At 44.0% G+C, this 17266-nt stretch overlaps 1 protein-coding gene across 1 annotated transcript in view; it reads left to right on the plus strand.

Moving 5' to 3' along the window:
* Positions 1–15360, plus strand: part of fscn2b (fascin actin-bundling protein 2b, retinal) — a gene marked incomplete at both ends in the record, with an annotated part of 27858 nt that extends 12498 nt beyond the window's left edge. Inside the window, 4 exon segments of the mRNA XM_084338418.1 lie at positions 10134–10290; positions 12307–12428; positions 12601–12768; positions 15155–15360. Coding sequence (XP_084194544.1) covers positions 10134–10290; positions 12307–12428; positions 12601–12768; positions 15155–15360 — 653 coding nt within the window.
* Positions 15361–17266: the final 1906 nt, after the last annotated feature.

The following is a 17266-nucleotide window of genomic DNA, read 5'->3' on the forward strand; positions in this document are numbered from 1 at the left end:
AAGGCCAGGCTGAAAATATGTGTTTTTTTAAATTAAGCAGTGATTTTAAAAGTGGCAAGTGACTGGGCAGACCTGATGTTAGCAGGTAGACTGTTCCAGAGGCGCGGGGGGCCACAGCAAAGGCTCGATCGCCTCTGGTTTTTAGTAGGGATGTTCGATATTGGCTTTTTTACCGATATCCAATATACCGATATTGTCCAACTCTTAATTTCCGATACCGATATCAACCGTCTGCACCTTCCGAGTCCGAATGCAGTCAACGCTCGAGTCCAAGTCCGAGTCATCAGTGCTCAAGTCCAAAATCGAGTCACGAGTCCTGAAAATCAGTCCTGGACTCGAGTCCTGCAACACACTGGTACCTGGTGTAGCCTGAGATCTGTTGGGCAAACGGAGACGTCGTACGACACCGCGGGGCACAGCGGCACAGGTGGGGGCCTATCTCCTTTCATGGCGGAAGCACATAGGGAAACAACCAGGGGAGGTCGTTACAGATATACGCGTTTAGGTTTATTTCAGCGTGTTTTTGACCGTCGTTCGCGCATGAGCCGGGCTCAGGAGGCGAGAGGGGGAGGGGTCGGGGTTCTTATTTTTTTTTATCCACTTTTTCTCCTTATTTTTCAATTTTTTCTCCCATCCCAATTTCGTGTATCCAATTCTCCCCTCCCCTGTCTTGAACGTTGCTCGACTATGCCCCCCACTGGTCGGTTGTAGAGAGGATAGAAGCCTTGCATCACGTGTCCCCTCCGGCACACGAGGAGGCAGCCTGTCGCATCTTTTCACCTGCCAGCGCGGACTCTCAGTGGCGAGGAGTAACGCGTGGGAGGCTCACACTACCCTCGCCACTTCCTGTCTCTGCTGTGCAGGTGTCTCCCAACCGACCTGTAGGGGTCGCTGTCCACAACGTCCAATCCCCACCCATCGACTTCCACCCACTGACTCTGCCAAATGAGCCAGTACGACGGCCGGCCCAAGCCGAAGGCAATGCTGAGACTGGGATTCAATACCGGAGTCTCTTGCATTGGTGACGAGCGCAATCTCCGCTACGCCACCCAGCCACCTTGAGGGGTCGGGGTTCTTCTTATCTGTATTATCTCCTGCTAAGTACCCGGCCAAACAGTTCAGAACTGTTCATCTGTTCCTTTCCTGTGTCTCTCCTTTATTTCTACATTCAGGGGATTGAGGGATTGGGACAACCGGTACTCTAAAAGCTGCTTATATCAGAGCCCCCCACTGTGACAGCGTGGGGGTTAGGATGGAAGGCGTTGAGGAGGGTCAGGGAGGAGAGAGGGGGGGGCGGGGGCAGAGGGGTAAGAGGCATCAGCCTCATTAAAGGATTAAGGAGGAAATGTTTTAGGGATATTCCCGGACGCGTCTCATTTGGGATTTAGCCCCTCCCCTCTGCACTCAGTCTGTCCCGTGGAGGGAGGGCTTGTGCAGTAAACAGTCTGCCACTGTAAACATTTACGGTAATGTCATTAGGATTTGGTAGGAAACAGATTCAAACTGAACAGTTTTTACAGCCAAGGCATAAACACCTAGAACGCCTCAAGCCTCCTCCTCCTCTACACTAAATTTAAAGTGTAATAGTACATACGTACATTGTGTGTGTGTGTGTGTGTGTGTGTGTGTGTGTGTGTGTCCGCGCGTGTGTCTGTGTATGCGTGTGTGTCTGTGTGTGCGTCCGTGTGTGTCTGTGTGTCTGTGCGCGCGTGTGTGTGTGTATGTATGTGCATGTGTATGCATGTGTGTGTGTGTGTGCGCGTGCATGTGTGTGTGTATGCATGTGTGTGTGTGTGTGTGTGTGCGTGCATGTGTGTGTGTGTGTGTGTGTGTGTGTGTCTGTGTGTGCGTCCGTGTGTGTCTGTGTGTCTGTGCGCGTGCGTGTGTGTATGTATGTGCATGTGTATGCATGTGTGTGTGTGTGCGTGCATGTGTGTGTTTGTGTGTGTGTGTGTGTGTGCGTGTGTGTGTGTGTCTGTGTGTGTGTGTGTGTGTGTGTGTGTGTGTGTGTGTGTGTGTGTGTGTGTGCGTGCGCGTGTGTGTCTGTGTGTGCGTACGTGTGTGTCTGTGTGTCTGTGCGCGCGTGTTATGTGTATGTATGTGCATGTGTATGCGCGTGTGTGTGTGTGTGTGCGTGCATGTGTGTGTGTGTGTGTGTCTGTGTGTGCGTCCGTGTGTGTCTGTGTGTGTGTGTGTGTGTGTGTGTGCGTGCGTGCGTGCGTGCGTGTGTGTGTGTGTGTGCGTGTGTGTGTGTGTGTGATTCAAACATGTTTGACACTAAACTCTTGCCTCCACAAACCATGTGTTTCATGGGTCTATAATGAAAAGCCCTCAGCACTAAGCACGTTTTGAGCTTAACTAATTGGTTTTTAAGCAATATCCAGAGATTGCTTGTCCGTCAAAGGCTCTCGTCTCGTGTGTTAATGAACTAGTGCTAATGCTATTACCATTCAGCATTACTACAGTGAGAGTGAGGACCGTTGTGACAGTATGACCGCTAATCCAATTCACTGCAATACTGTATAAATTAGTTCACAACAACTCTCATCTGTGCACGTTCACTTGGGCACGTGCACTATCTCGTGAGTCGTGGCACACAAGTGTGCATGTATATTCCTCTATCTATCTGTGTGTCCAACCTGAGTTTGAGGAAATGTTTCACCAATGCTTGCTTAAAGGAGGGTTTGGTTTATAATTGAACCACTTAAAAATATAATGGGACATCTGAGGATCAGACATGACTACGAACTCTCTAGCTCAGACCGTGTTGAGCTAAACATAACAATAGAGACTCATTAACCAAAATCCCAGACAAGCTGTTGTGTCACTGTTTCCCCAAAATGTTCTAGTCTGGCCACTAAAGACTCGCAGAAGGTCAAGGACTAATGTTGGGTTCTGATCAACATTAGGATCAAGGGGCGGTCAGGTGGCGTAGCGGAGATTGTGCTCGTTCACCAATGCAAGAGGCTGCGGTCTCGACTCCCGGAGAGTCAGCATTGCCTTGGCTCGGGCTGATCGCTATACTAACTCGTTTGGCTGAGTTAGGGGGAGGGGAGCCATGGGTGGGTCCTGGGCGTTGTGGACAGCGACCCCTACAGTTCGGTCGGGGCGCCTGCACAGCGAGGGTAGGATCTGGAGAAAGGTAGTGTGACCTTCCACACGTTACACTCTCCCAGTGAGAGCCTGCGCTGCCAGGCTGGCTGCCAGGCTGGCTGCACATGTGTCGGAGGAAAGCATGTGACAGTCTCCGGCCTCCCGGACCAACAGTAGAGGGGGGTGCGCAACAACCAGGTTGGGAATTGGCATAACGACTAACAGTGGGATGGGAGAAAAAATCTGAAAAAGGAGGGGGGAAAAGATAATAATAAAAAATTTAAAAAAACATTAGGATCAATAGGCAGCCACCGATTTTTGCCAATATTTTATATTATATCTTGACAGTAATCGATAATACAAAAAAAATAAAGAAAAAGAAAGATGTTTGACACCGAAATTACCCCCATTCCGATAAGGGGCAGGAGCTAAAACAATGGCATCCAATCAAAGGAACGACCAAGTCAAATGATTGGAACGAGCGAGCTGTCTATCAAACCCTCTAGTGACACACGCACTTGTTATGTGCATAATAGTTGCGCACGTACACAAAAGCCTGCTGCTAACACATAGCTGCCTGCTAGCAGCCTCGCAAGGCGTGGGTTAGGAGGCGTTCTCATTGGGAAGTGTGTTGTGGAATTCGGTTTAAAGGAACACGCCAACATTTTGGGAAATTATCTTCGATTCATTGTGCTAAGCTAGGCTAACGTGCAGCCAGATAGCTTTCTACTGAACACACAGAGAGGAAACTGGTATCTATCTTCTCTGTCTCTCTCTGGAGAAGATGATAAGCTAATTTCCCAAAATGTTGGCGTGTTCCTTTAAGGACGTTCTGCCCAAAATCAACAGCCACCTATTGGTCCTTTAAGGCAGTAGATGGTAGGTGGCAATGTGGATATAAGACTATATCAAATGATTGGTAAGATGTCATTAATTTACATTGAGAGATGATGGTCAAATCTGACAATGTCGATATCGTACGCTGGGAGAAGCAGCTGTGGTCAAACTTTAAACGTCTGCACTTTTTACAATCCTCTGCAGATTTATAAACCGGTTGTTGAGCCAGACAACACTCAGATCTTCTTTTCCCTAGAACAAGGAACGTACCAATGAACATAAACCCTCTCATGGCAGATAGTTTGTGGGAATAGTTTTAGTACGATAATCCTGCCAGCCAGGCGGGCTCGACAGCATGTGCTTCCCTTCTCAAATGATACCACTGAGGATGGATTTTTACAACGCTGCAATATGAACGTACCAACAGGGTTAGCAGAGGTCAGAAATTCGTTTGACTCTTCATGGTATGTTTTATCAGCTGTGCCCTCCAGGGGTGGGAAGTAACCAAAGACTAAAGGGCTAGATCCACAAAGAATGGATTGCACGGTGCTACTAGTTGCACCCTTACTTACAATTTATTATGAATAAAAAATGGGGGACCCTGGTGTAAATAAGACGAAAGTCTTTCTCTGGTCTGCATCCGCAACAATTGTGTGTATTGAGCCATACTGTATTGTACCCATTCTGCAATCTGTTAATAAAATTTTCATTCAATCAATCACCAGATTTTGATTGAGATTGATTGAATGGAAATTTTATTAACAGGGGCGGCTGATTGGCAGTGGGCAAGGCGCTCGCCTCTAACGCAGGAGACGCTGGTATCGAGCCCAGCTCTCTGCGTTGCTACCGGCTGGCCGGTCGTTCATACTAACACAATTGGCAGTGTTAGAGGGTGGGAAAGCCGGTGGGTGGGGATTGGACGTTGTGGACAGCGACTCCTACAGGTCGGTTTAGTGACGCCGGTGCGACGGAAGCAGGAAGTAGCGGGGGCAGCGTGAGCCTCCCACACGTTACTCCTCGCCACTGAGAGTTCGAGCTGCTGCGGTGAAAAGATGCGACAGGCTGCCTCCTCGTGTACCGGAGGGGACACGTGATGCAAGGCTTCTGTCCTCACTACAGCCGACCAGTGGGAGGTATAGTCTAGCAACGTTCAAGACAGGGGAGGGAAGAATTGGAAATACGAAATTGGGATGGGAGAAAAATAGAAAATGGGGAGAAAAAGTGATAAAAAAAATTTATTTATTTATGTATTAACAGATTGCAGAATGGGTACAATACAGTACGGCTCAATACACACAACAGAGAAAGACTTTCGTCTTGTTTACATCAGGGTCCCCCATTTTCAATTCATAATGAATTGTAAGTAAGGGTGCAACTTGCTCCGTGCAATCCATTCTTTGTGGCTTTAAGAGTTGTATGAAAGTAAGTGCTTTTACCCACTGTATGGAGGTACAGTAGTTGTACCTTGAAAGTATTTCCATTTTAGGGGACTTAATTCTTTACATTTCAAAGGAGATATCCTACTATATACTCTGTAACATTTATCGGTAACACCAGGTAGCACGCGTTTACTCGTAATAAACGGTTTTGCATACATATTTGATGTACATTTATGAGAATATACTTTTGAACTTTGAACCAGCCAACAACAAAGCCATCAGGGCAGCCATTACTGGACGACCAGCCCAAAGGCTCCACTGGAGGGTGACGTATCAAAGACAGAATGCTTCTTTGTACCAAAATATGAATAGTAATAACAATAATAATAATAATAATAATAATTCATTACATTTATATAGAGCTTTTCTAGACACTCAAAGCACTCCCCACAATGTAGGGTGGAAATTGCCTCCTTCACCACCACTGGCAGCACCCAACCTTGGGCTACGCAGGCTCAATGGCTGCCACACACACTGGCACCAGGCACACATCACACTACACACTGACTACCACACACTGGCACCCGGCACACATTACACTACACACAATGGTTGAACGGCTCAGGAGACAGGGATTGATATCAGCCAATTAAGGGGAAGAGATGATTAGGTGGCCTTGATATCAGAGACCTGATTGGGAATTTGGCCAGGAATACATGACATGAAGAAAGTTTACCTTTGTTTAAATTGAATACATTTGATATCAAGTACTTATTTAAGTAGAATTTCTACTTTAATATTTACAAGAGTAGCCTACTATCCTATCAGGGTATTTGATTTTCTAATTCATAATTTTTTTTCTTTTATTACATTGACTTAAAAGTAGAAACTGTAATGCCGTCAAACAGCGACCTCTATAGGCAAAAGTATTGCACATGGTATTGCACTTTGTTTACATTTCTTTTCTTTCATTTTGATGAGTGGATTGAACTTGAGTGGGTATACGGGAGGGGTTGCAATACAAATACAATACAAACCAAAACAAAGAAACGTAAACAAAGTGCAGTACCAAGAGGGGCTCTTTTGCCTTGAGGTCGCAGTTTGACGGCATTACAGATTCTAAAACATTTGGGTAGTTTTTACACCACTGTCTCAATCCCATCCAGGATGGATTTGAAGGGTTTTGGTCAATCAATCAATCAATCAAATGTAAAATAATCTGTACATGAGGCATGGTTTCCGTCTGTGGCCTTGCTCTGCTGGCAGCGTTTTATTCACATTCACATTATTCACATTGACTCTATATGAATTGAAAATGGGGGACCCTGATGGAAACAAGACAAACGTCTTTCTCAGGTCTGCATCCCCTTAACAATTGTATGTATTGAGCCGTACTGTATTGTACCCATTCTGCAATCTGTTAAATAAATTCATAAATTCATTCATTCATTCATTCACTCAGACCACAGCAGCTCATGTGTTCTCCTCTCCGGGAGAGGCATTTGTGGGAAGAAGAAAAAGTAGGAGGGAGTCAAGTCTTATATACTCCCAACCTGGCGTAGACTGTAGAAGCTCCGCCTATAGTGCCCTCCAGTGGACACAGATATATATGCAGTCATGGGAGCAGTAGAGGACAGTTACAGTTAGTTACAACCATACATACAACCTCTAGATTCAACAAAAAGTATAGAATAAACAGAAGGAGAAAAAAAAACGGATAGACAACAAAACAAAACAACACGTCAACAAGCAAGGCAAGAGTCAAAGTCACTAGTATGACACATAATGTACTGTAGTCATCTGGCTTCCATCTCCACACTATCTCAGTTAGTCCCCATTCAAAATTATGGTTTGAACACTTTAGAACTATAGCCCAGACAGAGAAGGGAATGCTAGCTCACAGGCTCACACAGCAAACTCACATTTCCCTCCCAGTCTCCATCACTCACACAGCAAACTCACATTTCCATCCCAGTCTCCATCACGTCCATCAATGTACTTTAGTCTTTGTTTGGTCCTGGATGTATAGACCAGCTGTTCGTCGTATACGTCAGACTCGGTGTGCGCGAGGAAGGAGAAAGGAACCTAATCCTGGTCAGAACAACGGGGCAGACTACAATATTTGCATTTGTTAGCCACGCTAGCGATCTAAACAATCAATCCATGCCAAAGCTAGATATGTAAAAGGTGAAAGACTCACACTCACAGCCGTGCTGTGAGTAAACAAGAATACCCTGAAGACTCTAACAGGAGCACTCATTCAAGGGTACTACGACTATGCTTGCACCTCATGGTACCAAAGCACCTCAAAGGCGCTAAAAACAAGATTACAAACATCACAAAACAAACTGGTCAGACTTCTACTTGACCTTACCCCCAGAACCCACCTCACCCCTGCCCACTTTGACAACCTAGGATGGCTTAGAGTAGACGACAGAGTACAGCAACTTGCAATGGGCCTGGTCTACAAGATACACTATACGACTAAGGTACCCATGTACATGTCAAAATACTTCCCAAAGGTCAGTGAATACCACGACCACAACACCAGAGGAAGCTGGTGTCTGGAAAAACTGCATGACAAATAAAGACTTCTAGTCTAACAATTAAAATAAAAAATTAAGCTCAACAAATTATGTTAAACCCAGATTCGGCTCAAACAAGGGACTAAACACGTTTCGCAATTATGCCACATCAATGTGGAACGTCGTATTCTTCTAGCGCAGCAGCTCGCGCAGGTCCGAGGCAACTTAGTCACGTGACTCAGTTGGTGTCGCTGATTGGCTCGAACACGGTATGTTTGTAAACGGCGAACAGGTCTATTATGGATACCATGTATCACAATTTTGTTACAGTCCTAATTTGAGGGACGTTAACTCCATATTTGAACTCTAACTTCATAGATACTGTATATCTGTATGTCATGTATGTATGTCCTAAATGTCTTGATGAATTGAAAATGGGGGACCCTGATGTAAACAAGACGAAAGTATTTTTCTGGTCTGCATCCCCTTAACAATTGTTTGTATTGAGCCGTACTGTATTGTACCCGTTCTGCAATCTGTTAAATAAAGTGTTCAATCGATCAATCAATCAGATGCATGGCTCTCAAAGAGTTCAAATGAAATATATATATGTAACGGAGGTACCACCGCGAGTATATCCACTGTCACGATGGACTTCTAGTGTTGTGAAGTGACTGTGGCACGTAGCGGTACTGCAAGTAAACTCACTCCCCCTTAAAAGGCATCCAGACACATTACTTAGAAGTGAGTTCACCTCTTGGTATAGTGGTCTGCGATGTCGCCCGCGGCGCGGGAGACCAGGGTTCAACTCCCACCCAGGGCATGTCAAATAAGACCGGTTTCATATATATATATACAGGTGCAGCTCGATAAATTAGAATATCGTGGAAAAGTTATTTTATTTCAGTAATTCAATTCAAAAAGCGAAACTCTCGTAGATTATAGATTCATTACACACAAAGTGAAATATTTCAAGCCTTTATTTGTTTTCATTTTGATGATTATGTCTTACAGTTCATGAAAGCCCAAAATTCTGTATCACCAATACAAAATAAAAAATAGATGTATTTTTCTTGTGTATATAGAAATGTCGGCCTTCTGATCATGTATGTTCACTCAGTACTTGGTTTGGGCTCCTTTTGCACAAATGACTGCATCAATACAGCTAAATATATATACTTTTCCATGATATTCTAATTTATTGAGCTGCACCTGTATATATATATATATATATATATCTGTGGTACTGCATGCATGTTCAAACCTCCAGTCAAACAGAGTTTAACTTACTTTGAGTTTGTGCTGCTAGAATTCCACCTACTCAAACCATGACTCCATCATTTGTACGGGAGTTCTGGCACTCAACCCCTATCTATCAGTGTCCAATAGAAACACATCTGACAACTGACATTATCCAGAGATTCGGTACAACTGTGTGTGTGAAGCTGAAACATACGGACAGAAGGAACATTGGTTACTGGTGCTGTACAGTATTTAGACACACGCTATACACACGCCGTACTGGAACACAACCCTTAACCCTTTCAATGCCGCACTACCAAAGGGTTAACCCTTTCACTGCGACACGACAGAAGGTTAACCCTTTCACTCTACCACACTACAGAAGGTTAACCCTTCCTTTACTATCACACTACAGACGGTTTGAAAGGGTTAAAGAACAGTTGTGAGCTGCTACTAGGAGTTAATAGCTTTTACCTGCTACTAGGAGTTAAGGGCTTTCATCTGCTACTGGGAGTTAATAGCTTTTACCTGCTACTGGGAGTTAATAGATTTTACCTGCTACTAGGAGTTAATAGCTTTTACCTGCTACTAGGAGTTAATAGCTTTTACCTGCTACTAGGAGTTAATAGCTTTCACCTGCTACTGGGAGTTAATAGCTTTTACCTGCTACTAGGAGTTAATAGCTTTCACCTGCTACTAGGAGTTAATAGCTTTCACCTGCTACTAGGAGTTAATAGATTTTACCTGCTACTAGGAGTTAATAGCTTTCACCTGCTACTGGGAGTTAATAGCTTTCACCTGCTACTAGGAGTTAATAGCTTTCACCTGCTACTGGGAGTTAATAGCTTTCACCTGCTACTAGGAGTTAATAGCTTTTACCTGCTACTGGGAGTTAATAGCTTTTACCTGCTACTAGGAGTTAATAGATTTTACCTGCTACTGGGAGTTAATAGCTTTCACCAGGCACTCAAAGGCCCTAAAAACCTATGAATGTTTTAGTCCCACCTAAATAAAACAAGGGTTATTTTTGAAGATGCCTTTCCTATGCCCCTCCCAGGAGTGAGCCTCTCAGCCAATCAGGAGGATGAGACGGACATGGAAACGTTCCAGATGGAGATCGACAAGGAGACCAGGAAGTGTATGTTCCGCACCAGCCAGGGGCGGTACTGGACCCTCGTGGCCCACGGGGGCATCGAGAGCAACGCCACGGAAGTGTGAGTGAACCTCATTCCCTCTGTGACATGCAATACCATAGATATATATAGAACACTAGATAGCTTAAGGCGGAGTCACCAGCGTCACTGAACCGCCGCCATCTTGCCGAGGTCAGCCTTGAGTGAGAGTGAGTGAGCTGCACAGACAAAAATACTCATAACTCGCTGAAATATTGACGGATTTACAAACGGGTTGGTTTGCTATAAACATCAAATATGTAGTTATGATACTGCATACTTATAAAAAAAAAAATTTTAAAGATGTTTTTTTTACAAACTGCTTGAATCATAGCCACGTTAATAATGCTTGTAATAAACCAACCCGTTTGTAAATCCGTCAATATTTCAGCGAGTTATGAGTATTTTTGTCTGTGCAGCTCACTCACTCTCACTCAAGGCTGACCTCGGCAAGATGGCGGCGGTTCAGTGACGTCGCTCTCCATTGGCCGGCAGCGCGGGTAAGCTATCTAGTGTTCTATATATATCTATGTGCAATACAACCAGTCTGTCTTCAGTCTGTCTTCAGTCTGTCCTCCTCTGCAGGTTTCAGGAAAATGCCCCAACACCAGGGGTTCTTATTAGGGATGCTCGATATTGGCTTTTTTACCGATACCGATATACCGATATTATCCAACTCTTAATTTTCAATACCGATATCAACCGATACCGATATATGCAGGGTTTCCCCCCCCAAAAAAAATGGAATAATTTCAGGTAATTAACATTACATATCTCTTGTTGTGGAATTAACACAACATTATGCATACTTTTACAATAAATTAAATCAGAATTTGTTCTTACTTGCTTGCCTGGGTAAATAAAGGTTATAGAAATGTAAAAAACCGATACCGATATTTTCCGATATCACATTTTAATGCCGATATCGGCCGATAATATCGGTAGGCCGATAATATCGGACATCCCTAGTTCTTATACTTGAATTTACCAAGTATTTCTGTCATTTTACACAACTGTAGATAGGGATGTCCGATATTATCGGCCGATATCGGAAATTATCGGTATCGGTTTAAAAAAAAAACGATAAATAAATAATTTATTTATTTAACCTTTATTTACCCAGGCAAGCCAGTGAGAACACATTCTGATTTTTTATTTTATTGTCAAAAGTATGCATAATGTTGTGTTAATTCCACGACAAGGGATATGTAATGTTAATTACCTGAAATTATTCCGTTTTTTTGGGGGGGGGAAACCCTGCATATATCGGTATCGGTATCGGAAATTAAGAGTTGGACAATATCGGTATAGGTAAAAAAGCCAATATCGAACATCCCTAATCTTTATCTGTACATATTCCTTACCTCTCTTACTAGTTACGCTGCTGGCCAGTATGACTTACTACCGTAGTGTCTTTATACCTGCATCACTGTACATATTAATACTGTATTAAACTCTGTACATACATCTGATTAGCACTATACTCAGTAGTACAAATGTATATATTTTATAACCAGTTGAATCAGCTGTACATTGTATATAACCAGAGATAAGATAAGATATTCCTTTATTGGTCCCCTTGGGGAAATTCAGGCATCATAGCAGCATGGAGGGGGGGGTACAGGTATGGTCATGGTAATAGTAGAATACATAAATATAGGCAATACAATGATAGTACAGTAGAAAAGTAAAAATAAGCAGTTGTAAACAATATAATTAACTCTGAATATAAGCATTTTGGTTGGATGCCAAACTTATTTTCGTTTGTACTGTACTTGTGCTGTATAATGACAATATAATATACAATATATATATATGTGCAATACAATATAAAATATTATTTTAATCTAATCTAAAAATCTAATCCTTGCCACATAAACATGAGCCATTCTGGGTCCCCCTGGCCCGTAGTTTAACAAACTCTACTTCTATCAATAAAGCCCTGTGAGTTCACACGTCGTCCCATTCAGCATGTAGTAGTGTTTCTCCTCCTGAACCTCTGCTCCATCTGGTTAAAGGTCTCATCATCCTCTCCCTTGTGCTTTTCTTCCATCACAGATCAGCCAGCACCATGTTTGCAGTGGAGTGGTTGGGCCACCGGGTGGCACTGCGAGCCAACAACGGCAAATATATCTGTGCAAAGAAGAATGGACAGCTACTGGCCGTCAGTGACTCCATAGGTATAAGACAGTGGGACTGGGGACGACTTTGACCTTTTCTCCACCTTCTGGAAAAGATTAAAAGGCTTTTCCTCTTTTACCTGTTCCACCAATCATGTTCTTCCTCCTGCCTTCCTCTTCTTCCTCACTCACTCGTCATGTTCCCTCCTCGTTCCTCTTCCTCCGTGGTCAGGTGAGGACGAGCAGTTGATCCTGAAGTTGATCAACCGGCCCATGTTGATCCTGAGGGGCGAGAACGGCTTCATCTGCCACCACAAGAACTCCAACACGCTGGACGCCAGCCGCTCGGTCTACGACATCTTCAGCCTGCAGTACAGCGACGGAGCCTATCACATCAGAGGTTAGGACCTATCACATCAGAGGTTAGGACCTATCACATCAGAGGTTAGGACCTATCACATCAGAGGTTAGGACCTATCATATCAGAGGTTAGGCCCTATCACATCAGAGGTTAGGACCTATCATATCAGAGGTTAGGACCTATCACATCAGAGGTTAGGACCTATCACATCAGAGGTTAGGACCTATCACATCAGAGGTTAGGACCTATCACATCAGAGGTTAGGACCTATCAGAGGTTAGGACCTATCACATCAGAGGTTAGGACCTATCACATCAGAGGTTAGGACCTATCACATCAGAGGTTAGGACCTATCAGAGGTTAGGACCTATCACATCAGAGGTTAGGACCTATCAGAGGTTAGGACCTATCACATCAGAGGTTAGGACCTATCACATCAGAGGTTAGGACCTATCACATCAGAGGTTAGGACCTATCACATCAGAGGTTAGGACCTATCACATCAGAGGTTAGGACCTATCACATCAGAGGTTAGGACCTATCACATCAGAGGTTAGGACCTATCATATCAGAGGTTATTAGGACCTATCACATCAGAGGTTAGGACCTATCATATCAGAGGTTATTAGGACCTATCACATCAGAGGTTAGGACCTATCACATCAGAGGTTAGGACCTATCATATCAGAGGTTATTAGGACCTATCACATCAGAGGTTAGGACCTATCACATCAGAGGTTAGGACCTATCACATCAGAGGTTAGGACCTATCACATCAGAGGTTAGGACCTATCACATCAGAGGTTAGGACCTATCACATCAGAGGTTAGGACCTATCACATCAGAGGTTAGGACCTATCACATCAGAGGTTAGGACCTATCATATCAGAGGACCTATCACATCAGAGGTTAGGACCTATCACATCAGAGGTTAGGACCTATCACATCAGAGGTTAGGACCTATCACATCAGAGGTTAGGACCTATCACATCAGAGGTTAGGACCTATCACATCAGAGGTTAGGACCTATCACATCAGAGGTTAGGCCCTATCACATCAGAGGTTAGGACCTATCACATCAGAGGTTAGGACCTATCATATCAGAGGTTAGGACCTATCACATCAGAGGTTAGGCCCTATCACATCAGAGGTTAGGACCCGCTACACGCAGAGCGAAAGAATCCACAGAATATGTTGTTCCTGGGGGACACTTCACTCAGTATTTGTGAACATGCATCGCTTCCTTCCACCGCTAAAGGTGGAAATGCAGAGAATCCCAGATTTGACATCCAGGAAACTCAAATCTAAGGGTTCTTTTAATTCTGTCCTGGCACACAGAAATAATGTACATACATTTTCAAAATGGTTGGCACTCACCTTTTTCTAGATTATCTCACGCTCTCTCTACACACACACACACTACCTTATTACTACAATACCTTATTACTATGCTATACTATACTTATTAGGGGTGTAACGATGCGACCTCACAACGATTAATTTCGATTGCGATTATTCAGGCAACGATTCAATGCATCATGAAATCTTTTCATTTGACCACGATTGGATTCGATTAATTTTCTTATCAGTTAATTCCCCAAAGAAATTTGAATACACAAATGTGGCTGGGGGAACTGATTCACTCAGCATGAATGGACTATAATAAAAACAATACACACACAAAAGAAAATAATAAAAAAAATAATACGATTTTTCTTTTCCGATTATAATCGATTCTAATATTTTCAAATCGATGGAGTTGAATCATCACATTGGAATCGATGCATTTCGATTAATCAATGCATCGTTACACCCCTAATACTTATACTACTATCTATCATGCTAATTATGTCTCTACTACTATTCACTCACAGAGTGTAACACTCAAGTTCGACACTATTTGACAAACTGACCCGTAGCTGCCAGAGATGTTGACTTGTTCACAATTCCTAAGATCCTGTCCCGTCAGCCTGTTATTTTTCTACAACGGAGTTCGGCGATTTGCAAATCTGATTGGCCAGTGTCATTTCTGGTCATGTGACATGTACGCCCAATCGTGGGACCGCAAGTTTCTACACTGGTTAGGCTTAGGCGCTCGTTCGAAGTCGGTTAAGGTTAGAGTTTGTCTTAGAGCATGGCGATAGAATGCCTGCCCTGATTCCGACGGTTAAGCTTAGGCACTCTTTCGAAGTTGGTTAAGGTTAGGGTTAGGCGATAGAACGCCAGGTGCTTTGCAGGCTGTTCGACGCGGAAATGGGCAAAGACACAGCTCGTCACGCTATTGGGCGCACATGTCACATGACCAGAAACGTCAGTGGCCAATCAGATTCGCAAATCGCAGAACTCCGTTGTAGAAAAATAGGACGCGTCCCGTCAAGTCCGATCACTGTGACCAATCAACCTGCCCGCTCTCACCCCTCTGCAGGCACGAGTGGGCAGTTCTGGTACGTGAACAGCGTGGGCTTGGTGTGTTCGGACGGCGAGAGTCCAGAGGACTTCACGCTGGAGTTCCTGGGCCACGCTCGCATCGCCATCCGCCGCAAGAACGGCCGATATCTGCGCGGCGACAAGGGGGGCAACCTGAAGGGGGACGGAATCGTGCCCAACAGTGCCTCTCTGTGGGAGTACTGAGTACTGACTCAAGAAGACTGTAACTGATCTGAGGCCCTCTGCCCCCTCCTCCCCAGGTAGAGGTTACCTGCTAATCACCTGATCCAGGGTCAGCACGCAGCAGGATCAACGATACATCTTCGGTTGCTCTCGATGGCATTTTGTTGAGGTATAAGAAATTACTTTTCAGTGGTAAAAGGTGCGACCTGTGTACCATGTGCTCCCCCTCTCCACTTCCCCCCCCCCTGGCAAAGAGGCCGGGATGGGGAGAGAAAACAGACTCGTACTGGTGGAAAGGAGAAGCGACTATACCCACACTCAGCCATAAGAAGAAGAACCTAGAGATGAAAAGAATCAACGTTTTGAGTCAACGGTCGCAATACTATCGGTGTGAATGAGCCCTTAGTATGTTTTCTTTCCACCTTGTTTTCAATGAACATTTGATGAAAGATGAAGGTTGGATGTAATTCTTTCTCTCTCTGTAATCTGTAACGTACAAATGGGGGGTGGGGGGGGGTTAAGCCATGTCTTCGGCTTTCCAAGATGAACAAAAACAATTTCCTTTTCCCAATAAAGAGATTCCGATTGTTTTTCTTCACTTTTGAGAACGTCTACAGTTATGATTTATGGAATGTTTCAGCCTGTAGGTTCTTAACTGTTCTTTCCCTCGTCAACAATGGCTGAGCATCGCTCCCGTTTCATTAGTCTCCCGTCTCCCCAGATGTTTCGTCAAACCTGACAAAAGGCATTTTAAAAGATGTAAAAGTGTGTGTGACTGCCGAGGCGTATACCGGGCAAAAACTGACAACTCGTTTTTATTAATTAAGGGTTTTCCGGGAAGAATCCCCTGGAGATAGGATGCCATTGGAGACAGATCTTATATGAGTGAGGTCATCTTTTTAGCCCATGAGGACCGAGTCGTCAGCATAGCATGTCAGAGGACACCTTTCTTAGCCGTCGGTCGGATTGGGTTTCTAGCGCAGGACCCACTACTACCAACCACCACGTAAGTAAGAGGAGAAGAATGTAACCATAGCGGGCGATGACTATGGGAGGAAGTGAATCTGCTGCTGTAACAACTGTCACTTGAAGGGGGGGGGGGGGTCACGTTTTTCATTATTAGTCCTGACATTTTTCATCAATATTTCTTACTTTGAGTTTTTGTTCATGAACTTGGAAATAAAAACTCATCTCATAATATGGCAATTATATTGTCTCGTCATTAATACTCTCAAGTAAAACACCCAAGATCGACATAGAAAAAGGGCCCGTTTTTCAACTAGTGAACTGGAAGACTTGGGATAACGGCTCGATAATTCCCTCGACTCCGGAGGTTAAAATAAATGGGACAGGCCGAGCTCACGTCTTCAGACTGGGTCTATATACTGCCTTAACTCAAGGACAGTTACCACATCTTTCATCAGGGGTTGACTGGGCTTAGTTTAGCCCACGGGGACCCACAGAGAAACAAGCCTGCAGCTCAGTGTGGGCGTGAATGCCAGTCTCTAGTGAATGGCAGGTGTAGACTTCAAAGAGAGAGAGAGCGATGAATCCAGAGTTATAGATTACAAAACAATTCTATCACAATTACCCACCCTGAGCATTACGTAAGAACAAAATGGCCACCGTGTGAATATATAATGACCCGTTTTCCAACCAAATTGTCTGCAATGGAATACTATGAAATTGAATATTATAATCTACTGTACATAATTATGTTTGAGACTTCGTATGATTGTAGGCTATAATAACCTACAGTACAGTCAATGTTTACAGTCAAACGTATTGACATGCCGGCCAATAGAAAAACTTACAAAGCCAAAATGCATTTCTTTTTTAATGTGAAACACCAATTTACAACGTTTCAAAAGTAGGGCGGCTAGGTTTATTACATCCGGCATGAAATGAACGTCCCAACTCTGAAGAT

The sequence above is a fragment of the Notolepis coatsorum genome (genome assembly GCF_963971535.1).
Source record: "Notolepis coatsorum genome assembly, contig: SUPER_10_unloc_2, whole genome shotgun sequence".
Lineage (NCBI taxonomy): Eukaryota > Metazoa > Chordata > Actinopteri > Aulopiformes > Paralepididae > Notolepis > Notolepis coatsorum.